The sequence below is a fragment of the Megascapheus bottae genome, chromosome 21 (assembly GCF_031878675.1).
Source record: "Megascapheus bottae isolate mThoBot1 chromosome 21, mThoBot2.hap1, whole genome shotgun sequence".
Taxonomy (NCBI): domain Eukaryota; kingdom Metazoa; phylum Chordata; class Mammalia; order Rodentia; family Geomyidae; genus Megascapheus; species Megascapheus bottae.
In genome coordinates, this window is record NC_143529.1 from 35,314,616 (window position 1) to 35,327,127 (window position 12,512).

At 51.7% G+C, this 12,512-nt stretch overlaps 1 protein-coding gene and 1 non-coding gene across 7 annotated transcripts in view; both read right to left on the reverse strand.

Annotated features, from left to right (window-relative positions):
* Nucleotides 1-3,022: 3,022 nt before the first annotated feature.
* The window catches only part of Usp40 (ubiquitin specific peptidase 40), a 74,645-nt gene continuing 65,155 nt past the window's right edge, over nucleotides 3,023-12,512 (reverse strand). For 4 of the 6 annotated variants that reach the window (XM_090355071.1, XM_090355070.1, XM_090355069.1 and 1 more), the window contains 8 exons: nucleotides 11,916-12,039; nucleotides 9,523-9,620; nucleotides 8,166-8,284; nucleotides 7,575-7,640; nucleotides 6,764-6,974; nucleotides 6,041-6,136; nucleotides 4,926-5,020; nucleotides 3,023-3,224 (listed from right to left, as the gene is read on the reverse strand). In XM_090355071.1, coding sequence (XP_090211197.1) covers nucleotides 3,113-3,224; nucleotides 4,926-5,020; nucleotides 6,041-6,136; nucleotides 6,764-6,974; nucleotides 7,575-7,640; nucleotides 8,166-8,284; nucleotides 9,523-9,620; nucleotides 11,916-12,039 — 921 coding nt within the window. In that variant the 3' untranslated portion in view covers nucleotides 3,023-3,112. Of the gene's footprint in view, nucleotides 3,225-4,925; nucleotides 5,021-6,040; nucleotides 6,137-6,763; nucleotides 6,975-7,574; nucleotides 7,641-8,165; nucleotides 8,285-9,378; nucleotides 9,419-9,522; nucleotides 9,621-11,915; nucleotides 12,040-12,512 lie in introns of those variants that run through there. The other 2 variants (XM_090355074.1, XM_090355073.1) reach the window with 2 other exon arrangements.
* LOC150048940 (U6 spliceosomal RNA) lies at nucleotides 12,167-12,273 on the reverse strand. The gene has a single exon (XR_016539169.1). It is a non-coding gene; the product is annotated as a U6 spliceosomal RNA (small nuclear RNA).

Sequence of the window (12,512 nt, forward strand, 5' to 3'; positions counted from 1 at the left end):
TTGCCTTTGGGATGTCACTTCTGTCCCTTGGGATGCCATAGGCCCCTGGAGTGTGACTTGGGGCAGGCAAGGCGTGGGCTCACCCTGGTTGTCCTTCTGTGGAGACTGCCATGTGCCTAGGACTGTGTTGGGGGAGGGGCCGTCGGGTCCTGTAGTGGCTTCCTGTCCCCTCTGCCATGCCTGGCTTCCCTGGGGGCACCTGTGGGAACTGCTTGTGCCACATCTGTCCTTGGCAGGGGAATGTCTCTGGCCCTGGGCAGGGCCAGTGGGTGGAGAACACTCAGAGCAGGCTCGGGTTCTGTAATGGCAGTGCCCAGATGGGACCAGCTGGTCCTCACTGCCTCCTTTGTAGAGATGTCCCCTGTGCTCCCCCCCCCCCCCGAAAAGGAGTGAGGGAGCGCGCTGAACACCAGCCTGAGACACAACTGGAAGCCACGGAGGGCATTCATTGTCCAGGGCACCTGCAGAGTGGGCTGCGGGCAGTGAGGGCAGCTGCCTGGTGTCCCCTGCCACGTGCTCTACAAAGTCACAGTTGCTCCTGTGCTTCCGGACTTCGCCAAGTCCACGGGTGTGTGGAGAGCAGTGTCTCCTGCCTTGCTTGCTCTGCACCCCATTTAGGGGTCTGGGCGTGAGGTCACGTGTCCTGGTGATAGGCTGCGGTCAGATGATCTGGCTATGGACCCAGCTGCCTTACCGGAAGTACTGAGTAGAAGCAGCTGTCCCTTCCTCCGTCTGGAACTCTATCTCCTATTAAGCAAGCACGGGAGCCAGAGGAGTGGCCCAGGCACAGCGCACCTGATCCCCACACGGGAAAGGTTCAGGCTGCGGGGACATGGACGGAGGACGAAGACAAGCAGCTGCTTGCTGGTCACCACCAGGGCCTTCCACACCCCTGGGGCCAGGGAAGTGGCAGCGTTACGTCAGGGGCCAAGGCAGCACTGCGATGTGAAAGTGTGAGTTCCCAAGTCAGGCAAGGGCCGGAGAAGCCTGCTGGATGGCTATGGGCCTGCACTTTGCCATCGCTGCCCCAAGGCTCCTCCTGTCTAGGGCCTCAGCCCTCTCTGTGGGGGAAGGAGGGGGGGCCCCTGAGGTCTTGGAAGAGGTTTTGTGCCCACAGGCGGAGCCCGCCCTTCTATTTATACTAATTTATACAGTGACCACCTGGGAGCAGATGCGCCAGCGTCCTCTGTATGTACATAGTTCGCATCACAGTTGTACATATGTTCGGTGTATAAATAAAACAAGCCTGTTTTCCATCTTCACTGCCCAGGGCTCTTGTCCTTATTTCTGGTACTCTGACAGAAACGCTTGCCAAACCGAATTTGGTTGCTTCTCAGCTGCTCTAGAAGATGGAGTAGCAGCCGCTGTATTCTTTGTGGCTGTGCTGATGCAGCCAGGGGGTGCGAGCCCAGGTTGCAGACCCTCCCAGCCTTGTACCCATGGCTCCACTCTACTTTCCCTCTGAAAAGCGGTGAATTTGCAGGGCTTCATACCACAACTGGCTTGGCATGTGGCTCCTGGAGCTGTTGGCGCTTCTCAGGAGGGGTGTGGCAGTAATCGTCAGTGACCCCCTCCAGGCTGTGTCCGGATCCTCCACCCCGGATCCCTGTTTTGGAGGGGAGCAGTGTGTTGGAGTCTCCGATGTTGCCAGAGGAATGTCACAGTCGCAATGGAATACATGTCTCCTGCAACTCACAGCCACAGCCAGCCTCTAGAAGGAAGAAAACCGGGCAACATCCACTTTCTTGCAATACAACTTTCCCATGAGGTAGGGTTTATTTAAAACCTGAACATTCTTGTTTCCAAGGCAGTGCAAATATAGTACTTTCAAACATATGCCCTGTTTGTATAGCATCTGAAGTACACTGGGGGAGAAAGCCAGAAAAGTTCATCACAAGCCAGCAGAACTCAAAGCAGCCAGCATGACCGAAACAGGACTCCAATTTTGAAAATGGTTTTATTTTTTCTTAGTAATTGCTCACTGTTTACCCAATCCCAGAATTGATATAATGATGATAAACCTAAGACCAAGGCAAGCTAGCCAGCAAGAGCTGTGGCAGGCGCCCAGTTCCATTTCCCAACGTCCATGCCCAGTCAACACCGCACGGAATGCGTCGGTGAAAGTAAAACAAATGGCAGCCTGGACCCGGAAGGACCTCCAAGGACCCGGAAGGCCAGGCTGCTAATAAGTGTGCTTGCAGTTCGGGTCTCATCAAGCTTGAGTGAGCGGTGGACGAAACAGACAGGCCAGTGTTTGGGAACTAGACAAGCTGTTGGGCCAAGGGCTTTGACAGGAGCCAGGGGATAACTGACAATACGCAATCTCCCAGACAAGCACCATGGCAGTTTTTCCAACTGTTTTGGAAGAGGACCGGGCAGGAGAGGCAGGGTCACCCATACATGTCAGTTATACTGAGGGCAGCAGTCACACCAGGATGTAGAACCTGCAGCAGGGCAATGGATACTGGGTCCCAGGGACAGGTGAAGACGCGATACCTGCTGTGTTACGGCATGTGACACACAAACACAACCCTTCCGCTCCGTCAGTTTTCTGTGTTGGATTGAGAACAACTTGACCCTGTGCCAGGCAGTCTGTGATGGCCCTGTCTCCTAGCTGGCTTCTGTCACCAGCCCTGAGTTCACTTGCTTCTCAGCAGGCCCTGGCACGGGGCAGCCTGTGGCATGAGGCGGGGAGGGTGGTGCTGTTTTCTCACAGCTTAGACAAGCCTGGCTGCCTTGCAGCATGAGACACACAGCCTGCACAGTATCAAACATGACTGGACACGTGTGTCCTACCCAACAACCTTCCATCGCACTCATACGTACCTGTGGTTGGCGCATAAGGAGCCACAGGTGGGCATGGAGGGATTGGCACCTGCACATATCTGGGTCTGGGCCTGCCCTCACGGGCCAGGTGTATTGCAGATCTGGAGGTGACATGCACCTGCCCGGCCTGAGGAGGGCGCTCTACCCTCTGGAGCTGAGGACCCCCTCCAGGGCAGCTCAGGACAGATGGTGCCAGGCCCACCCCACAGTGCATCGTGGAACTGGCGGTGCAGCTGTGGCTGCAGCGCAGAGCTGGGCACGTGCTGGGAGGCGTCCTCTGCCAGGACTATTTGAAGCTCCCAACGTGGATGGACAGAGAAGCTTCTGGTGCTCGGGGCTGGGCAGGGGTCCCTGCGCTGGAGAAGAGGTCACTGCTGTGTGCACGGAGGGCTTGGCGGCTGCAGGAGACATAGCGAGTCACTGATGGGGTCGGGCCCCAGGCCGAGTTCAAGTGAAGGTCACATACTAAGGCCCAAGGCAGAAGAGTGACTGCACTTTGGACAAATGCTTGCACCCCATAGAGGGCCCCAGTGTGTCCTCATGTGAGGGCAGAGGGCCAGTTCCCCAGCCACATGGCCTGCCCCGGACCTGGACCTTATCCAATCTGCTAGATGCAGCAGCAGTAATATTTCGTTTGCACTTTTAAATTGTATTATAGCAGTGCACATGCATGGATAGATACGGTACAGCTGCACACCTGTGCAACTGCTCGGGCAGCCCACAGGGCCCTTCCTGAGGCCCCACTCTGTCTGCCTGCAGACAGACACACCTTCACCGTCTCAACCTCCAGCCACACCAGCCAGCACCATGCATCTGGTTTCCTTTGGTCTACCTGCCTACGCTTGTTGTGTATCCCAAGATGACCTTGAACTCATGTTCCTCCTGACTCCACTTCCCAAGTGCTGGGATTATAGGATAGTACCATCACAGCTGGAGTCTTCTTTTGGTTGGTCCTGGGGCTTGAACTTAGGGTCTGGGTGCTGTCCTTGAGCTCTTTTTGCTCAAAGAAAGCATTCTACTACTTTTAAGCTACAGCCCCACTTCTGGCTTTCTAGTGGTTAACTGGAGATAAGGATCTCATAGACTTTCCTTGCTGGGCTGACTTTTAACCACAATCCTAGTATCACAGCCTTTTGAGAAGTTAGGGTTACAGATGTGAGCCACTGGCTCCTGACCAACATTTGTCTTTTTACCTATTTGTAGGTGTGTTTCTAAAATGACCAACAGCCATGCCCTCTGGCCAGCCATCCCATTTGGGTCCTGCGTTAGTAAAAGGTACAAACAGTCCACAGAAAAGGACAGGCAAGTCCACATAAAGAAGAGGGGCTGTCGAGGGCATCCCTCATGACAGTACCACCCAAATGACGACTAGCTCCACTACATGCTGGGAGGAAGTGGGCCAAGGATGCTGGCTGGTGGTGCCTGGCACAGTCAGGCACCTGACGCTGGCATTACAGCTGCTCTCCCCTGCCCCCCAACCCCCTTAGCTGCCATTGCTCGGGCAAGGGAAAGTGCATGGCAGCTCTGTTCAGCAGCCGAAATGCAGCTGGGAGACTGGGCTGTCGGGGTCTCCTGCAGGGCACGGTGCACATGCGTGTCCACGGGTGTACACACACATAAGCATGCTCGCACACAGTCAGGACAAGGTCAGGCTGGAAGGACAACTAGTCTGGTGTTAGGTGACAAGTACCTGGGGTGCAGGAATGGGGAATTATTACAACCACAGCCTTGGGGGAGGCCAGAGTCTGAGCAGAAGCCCTGGGGGAGGTGACATGCACGCAATTCTACCCTCAATCTAGAAAGAGGATGCACTGCGGGCCCTGGGTGGCTGGGCACCACTGCCTGCAGCCAGGCTGACCCTGGGACTCAGGCAGTCACTACAGACTCCTCTTTCTGCCCTGGTGACCTCGCTCCAGCTATGTGGCCCCAGTCCCATGCCCCGTGGGCAGGATCCCACACCTAGATTTGGAGCAGAGGGTGGGCAGGGGCCAGGCAGGGCCTGGGCCAGGCAGGCAGTCAGGCAGGCAGACAGACAGACAGCTGGGAAGAAGCTGCCATCCACAACGGGTAAGGCGGCCCAGGCACAGAGGATTCATTACCTTTTCTTCTTCCCCAGCACCAGCTCCTTCTGCCTCTCCTTCCCAAGGTCATCTCTGAGTGTGCCGAAGTCCTCGTCGTCATCCACCAGGAGATTCTGCACTCAAAAGGGTTAGTGAGCAGTGATGTCACACATCAGGCTAACCTACATTTAAGAGGGATGTTTAAAGAGGCATCTCAACTAACCAAACAAGATTCTCACAGTGAGCCTGAAGGACATTAAAAAAAATAATAATTAAAAAACCAAACGAATTTGGGTGAGGGTAGGAAGAGCGTCATAAGGGAAATTGTCAGCCTGACTTTGGCCTTCAATTACAAACAAAAGAGACTTGAAAGAAATGCCAGTTAAGGACGTGGTGCTGTGACTCGAAGTGGTAGAGCACTAGCCTTGAGCTGAAGAGCTCAGAAACAGTGCCCAGCCCTACAACAGCCAAAAATAAATAAATAAATAAATAAAAAGCCAGTTAAGAACACAGCACAAGTCAGCCAGGGCACTAAAGGACCTGAGACTCTTATCTCCAATTAACCTCTAGAAAACAGGAAGTGGGGCTTGGCTCAAGGGTAGGATGGTAGCCTTGAGCTGAAGAGCTCAGGGACAGTGCCCAGGCCCAGAGTTTAAGCCCCATGATCCACAAAACAACAACAATAAAAAGAACACAGCACAAAATCTGAAAAAGTAACTAAAATTACTATATGATACAAGAATTTCTAGAAGTATATTCAAAATAATTGAACACAGGATCTCAAAGAATTATTTACACACCCATTTTCATTGCATCTTTAATTAGAATAGCTAAGAGGTGGAAGCAAAAGCCCAAAACCAAAACGAGAACACGGCTGAGTGGGCATGGCAGAGCCTGAGGACCTGCGCCTTCTCCCGGCCCAGCTCACAATGTGGGTCCAGTCATTGCCGGAGTTGCACTGTAAGACTGCTGAAAGTGCCCCTAAGGACCTGGGCTTGCCAGCATTTTGTTTAGTGTTAGACGTTTGTGCTAATAACAAAACTGGTGTAAATTCTCTTTTCTGCCCTTGGGCATGGGGACTGTCTGAGGAAAGGTCTCTAGAAACCACTGTGTCCTCATGTGCTGACCAAGTGGGAAATTTTCTGTTAACCCACCTTAATACCAATAATGTCTCCATCTTTCAGGTAATATGGTGCTCCTTGTAAACTTTCTTGCTTTTTCTTCTTTTTCCTTTTGGCAATTTGCTGATTCTGTAGGAACATATCTTAAATAAACACACCTCCAGGGGCTGGGAGTGTGGCCTGGTGGTAGACTACTCACCTAGCATGCCCAAAGCCCTGGGTTGGATTCCTTGGTACCATATATACATACAAAAAGCTAGAGGTAGTGCTATGTGGCTCAAGTGGCAGAGCAGCTAGCCTTGAGAGAAAGCTTGAGGACAGTGCCCAGGTCCTGAGTTCAAGCCCCAGGATTGGCAGCAAAAAAACCCGCCCAAAAGGAAACTCAATGTTAAATTTGTGTGTGTGTGTGTGTGTGTGTGTGTGTGTGTGTGTGTGTGTGTGTGTGTGTGTAGTGTGGAGGGGGGTATACTAAGGTTTGAACTCAGGGTCTCAAACTTGCTTGCTCAGCTGGTGTTCTACCACTTGAGTCATGCCCAGCTTTTTGCTGCTTATTTTGGAGACAGTGTGGGAGATTTCTCTTCATAGGCTTAGCTTCTACCTCCAACTGTGATGCTTCAGGTTCCAACCTCTTGAGTAGTTAAAGGCACAAGCCATTAGCACCTCAAACCCTTAGTAAATTCTACCACTGTGAGAAATCATTGTGAACCTGACCTTGAGGCCAGTCAGCCCAGTTTCTGTAGAAAGCTGCCGACTTACCCAGCTAGAGATGGGAAGCCACTCGAACTTCTCAGGAAAGTATTTGGCAATCTCAATTTTCTCCACAGGGAGCGAGTAGAAATCCGCCACTCTTTGCCTGAGGGAGCCTGCGGTCCACCCTCGTGCTGCCTCCCACACCAAGTCCATGGCCTGTGCATAGGTCCTCTCCCCGGGGACGCGCAGCTGGGTCCTCAGTAGCATGTCCTGGGGGCTGCAGCAGAGAACACAGGAGCCTGGGAGTGAGGCAGGGGAGGGCAGAACAGGCAAGGCTTCCTGTGCAGCCTTCCCCGTGCCTCAGTCCTCACTTAGGACTGGGAGACAGCCCTGGCCCTGCATCTGGCAGAGGCCCCTGAAGAGGCACCACTAAGCACGCGGGAACTGAGGAGGGCCTGGCTCTCTGGCTCAGGGGCTTGCTTATGTAAAAGGAAACTGCTTGTAACAACCCCGGCACAGGGCCCAATCATTCGTGTGTGTGTGTGTGTGTGTGTGTGTGTGTGTGTGTGTGTGTGTGGCCCTGGGGTCTGACCGGGAGCCTGCCACTTGAGCCACACTTCCAGTCCTTTTTGCTTTAGTGTATCTTTAGGTCAGGCTAACACCTTAATGAAGGGCCCGTCTTAGCCCCTGACTCTCCTACCTTTGCCTTCTGGGTGGCTGGGATTATAGATGTGTACACTGCACTAGCCAGGCAGATGTTTTCTTAGAACACAATTGGAGTTGCAGTGCAATACACCATGTCACTGATCAGGCAACTAGCTCGGAGTGGGGGAGTCGTGAGGGGGCTGCTGAGCTTTCCACACACAGCAGAACTCACCCCAGGCTTTCCTCCTTCTGAAGAGCTTCCAGGCAGATCTCAGCTCTCCGTCCTAGTTTGTATTCCCTGAAGAAGGTAGGTAAAAGAGACCTGAATAATGTATGTGTCCTTTAACTTTTGTTGTTGTGCCTCTGCAAATGGTGTCAGCACACCAGGCTGCTGGCAAGGGACTGTTCAAGACACGTGTGAAGGCACATGCCATACAGTTTCTGCCACACAGGGACGCTAAGCACTATGTACATGGCCGGATGGCCAAGGAAATGCCCACCGCCCAGCTGAGGCTGCACTCAAGCCATTGCTACTTTTCCCAGAGGGTGCTAGAATCTGATTGGATGCCCCCAATGCACACGCTAAGTTCCACGTTCCAGGAGATGGATGGGCTGGCTCAGCCCCGAATTCACCTCACTCCAGATTCTTGGAATAGCCAGCTACTCTCTAGCACACCGAAACACACACTTATTCCAGGAGCCTACGAGCGCACGTGCAGCCATGGCGTCCCCGGGAGCAGGGCTTTGCAGTGTGTGGCTCAGGGCCTGTTTCCCTCCAGGCCCTCCTGTAGCCTGGCGGAGGGCTGCAGAGCGAGGCACCCACCTGAGCTGCTGTCTGTCTGTGCGCAGGAGCCTGCTGGGGCGCTTGCTCTCCACTGTCCAGGCTCTGAGGAAGGCCGGGGACCGGAAGGCCAGCTCCGGGGCAAAGGGCAAGGCCATGGCCTGGACAAAGAAATAGACATTTCTCAACTGATTCTAAGGTACTCAGAAACTCTGAGTGAAGCACGACACAATGACAGCTGGGGGAACAAGTGCCTCCAGACATGACTGAAAGCTGGATGACTCTCAGGGCTGCTGAGATCTAACGTGAAGTCAACCCGTCAATGTCCTACTTCTCCTAAGATGGCTGGAGAAATGAGTTTCCTACTTCTGAAGCTTGCTTCATGTGTTCGTTCCTTTGTTCATTTGTTCCAGACAAGGTCTCATTGTAGAGTCCAAGTCTACCTCTGCTTCAGACTGCAGAGCGCCCAGGCGTGCCCCGCCGCCCCTGGCTTGCACACTCATTCTGCATACTTCAGAGCATGTGAACAGAATTCACAAGAGCAGAATCTGCTTCAGCAAAAGTGTGGGCTCCTCACCTACTTTCCTCAGTGCTAACATAAACCAGCCCTGTTTGCTCTGCCAGGAATAGGACTTTGGCTCAGAAATGCTGAAGCATTTTTTTGGGTCTAACTGTTGGCTCTAGTTCTATAGGCACAGATAACTTCGAGCACAGCACCCATGTGCCTAGCTAGCTTGAAGTGTGCAAAGTGGCCAATAGACCTACAATTCTTACTTAACACCACCAGCTTTCTCTCAACCTGTACAAGAAAACAAGCCTACTGTTCTCAAGGGAGAGAGCCATGTGCTCTTTCTCAAGCAGAGCAATGCCTTACACGGCCCCTTTCCTCTCAATAAACGATGCTTGTTCCCTTCAATGTCCAGTGTTGTGCCTTGTGCAGCCTTCTCTCTGGACAAGAAAATAATACAACCTCCCCCCGGCAGATCACCTGACCTCACGGGCAACAGAAAAGATGTCGCTTATACCCAATGACATTTAATGCATGGATCACAATGGCACACAACAATGTAAATAAAGGGGTACAGTGAATGCTTTACAATGTTTCAAAAAACCATGTTTCCCTAAAAAATCAAGAAGAACATAAACTCGAGTTGCTAAGGACAGAGTCAAACACGAGCACACACGCCTGTGGGGGCCTCAGCAGAGACAGCTAAGGAGCCATGTGACCGAGGCGTGGACTGCCTGTGGTACTTACCCCTGCCCATGGCATGTGACAAATGCCATAGCAGAGCCAACTGTAGTTGAAGGAAAAGGAAATAGAACAACGTATTAATATCTCACTGGAAGAAGCCATATCACCACGAGGGGCGGGGACGGGGGCTGCAGGAGGAAACCTGACCTGCCACTTCAACTCAGCCAGCGTGGCATCTTCTGAGATCTCTACATCACCCAGGTAGACCAGGCAAACTTCTGCAGGCACAGGGGGGCCAGAAGCACCTTCAAGAGGACAGACAACATGTTGGCCTGAAACTTCAAAGTGGTTTCCCATTCTGAAGTGATCTGCCATGCTTTGATACCGGCATGACATGGTGAAGAGAGTCAAATTGTCAGTATCACGTCTCCCCGCTGACCTTGCTGCCTGGTGAGCCAGTGGGCCACAGGACATCTGCACCTCAGCTGTCTACTGGAACATTCCTTCCCCAGGGAGGCCTGGGTAGGGTATGCTGCCTGTTCTCCATCTGAAGCTCTTTGGGACATTCCGTATGTGTGCATGTCCAGTGAGTGCCCACCCAGGTGCACTTTTCCCTAACAACAGGACCCCCAGCCTCGCGGGAGTGGAGGCCGAGATGGGTCTGGTACTCCGGGCACCACGATGGGTCTAGGACAGTAAGTGTGTGGAAGGTAAGAAATGGACCAGAAGGCCTCTCACACATGCTTAGAAAAAGGGAAATCCAAAACGCTCTCTCCCTGTAAACTGAATATAAAGGGTGTTAATTAAAATTTCATTTCAGAACATTTTCAGTTTTGCTTTCATTGAATATCTTTCTTTACTCCAAGGGAATAGTAAGAAGTTACAGGCTAATTCTATATCAGTCAAGGAAAGCAGCTCTCTGCACAGCTGGCTCTGTCTCAAGATGTTGTAGACTGGCACTGCCTGAAAGACATTTCCAAGAAATTCTAAAGTGAAACACTTTTACCACTAGTGCCACAGGGCTGCTGCCAAAAACGACCCCCCTTTTATTACCACGGACAAATGTGCTGATGAAGCATGCTTTTTATGTCTGTAGCCAACTCTATAAGTTATTGTTATTGTTATTATTATTATTGTGGGTCATGGGGCTTGAACTCTGGGCCTGGGTACTGTCTCTGAGCTCTTCAGCTCAAGGCTACCACCCTACATCTTGAGCCTCAGCTCCACTTCTGGCTTTCTAGTGATACATTGGAGATAAGAGTCTCACATTCTTTAGTACTCAGGCTGGCTTTGAACCTTGATCCTCAGATCTCAGCCTCCTGAGTAGCTAGGATGACAGGCGTGAGCCACTGGGTAATTATTTCTATCACCTAGGCTTATGGACACAAGAATGAGTCTATGCTAGTGTCACAGCTGTTGTAACATGCTACTCTATACATACAATTGGTGCATACGCGCACATATGTGTGTGTGTGTGTGTGTGTGTGTGTGTGTGTGTGTGTGTGTGTGTGCTGGCACTGGAGCTTGAACTCAGAGCTCATGCTCTCAGTAGTTTTACTCATGGCTGGTGTTCTACCACTTGAGTCAAGGCCTCCATTTCAGCTTCTTTTAGCTGGCTAATTGGAGATAAAGTTACATGGACTTTTCTGCCTGGGTTGGCTTCAGACTTCAATCCTGAGTTCTCAGCCATGAGCATTACACATGGAGCCTCTGGCAGCTGGCTCAGCATGATGCATCTTGCAACTTGATCCACGTGACCCTTGCAACTCTGCATCTCCTCCCCTCCCCTTTCCCACCCCCAGTAAGCACCCTCCCTCCCCCCTCCCCACCCCACACTTACTATTCCTAGCCAGGACAGTAGAGCTTTGCCATTCTAGTGACTGCTAGAGAAGCCAAGGCCAAGATTCCTAAAAAATGCTAATGGACAATGTCCAGGCCTCGAGTTCAAGCCCCAGTACTGGCACACACACAAAAGAAGAGGCACTGTTCTCACAAACTGACACATTGAATTAAAACAACATAAAGCTAATTTCAAAAGGATTGTGAGGCCAGGAGTTTGGCCTAGTGGTAGTGCTTGCCTAGCATGCACAAAGACCTGGGTTCGATTCCTCAGTACCACATACACAGAAAAAAGCCAGAAATGGTGCAGTGGCTCAAGTGGTAGAGCTCTAGCCTTGAGAAAGCCCAACAGTGCCCAGGCCCTGAGTTCAAGGCTCAGGACTGGCAAACAACAAAACACAAAACAAAAAAGATTGTGAGAGTAATACATAAAAGGCATTTGGAAAATTATCATATATTATTACAATCCTGAAAACTCTTTCCCTCCCTCCTTCCTTTTTCCTTCCCTCCTGGCAGTGGCTTTCTGGTGCTTCCATCACAGGGTATGAGTAGCAAGTGCAGATTTCTTGGGTGGTGCAGGCTGGCCATGCAGACCAGTTTCCCACCATACCCTCAGTGGGTAGAATAGTGGAAAACCTGGGGCGGGTGGCTGGACTGACCCTGGTGACCCCACACAGGGGAGGTAACGACTCACTACAGTGTTTCAACTTTCAGCCTTCTGTGTTTCATGGAAGTGTTTTGGCTGTCACCTGTGTTCTCACCTTGGCTGGCAGCAGCGCTCCAGCTGCTGCCTTGAGAAGTGGCACAGCTGGGCTGGCATGGACTCTCCCAGTGTCCTGATGGGTTCCAAGGCTGGTACCACCAGACAGGCACCTTCAGGAATCCCTGGAGAGCAGAGCATAAAACTGCTGTGACACAGAAGTGGAGCCTCTACCTTCCCTTCCATGCAGCAAAATATCCTGACACTATGTTCTTCAATTTACTCATTTTCATTCTATACTTTATTTTCTTTTTTAATATGGAACGCTTCATGAGTTTATGTGTCATCCTTGTACAGGGGCCATGCTAATCTTCTCTGTATCATTCTAATTTTAGTATATGTGCTGCTGAAGCAGGCACTATAGTTTCTTTTTATTGGTCAGTTGCAGGACTTAAACTGAGGGCCTCAGTGCTGCCCCTGAGCTTTTTCACTTCTGGTTAGTGCTCTACCACTTAGAGCCACAGCTCCACTTCTAGTTTTTGTTTTTTTAATTAAAAAAAAAATTTTTTTTTTGGGGGGGTCATGGGGCTTAAACTCTGGCCTGGGTGCTGTCCCTGAGCTCTTCAGCTCAAGGCTACCGCCCTACCCCTGGGCCTGG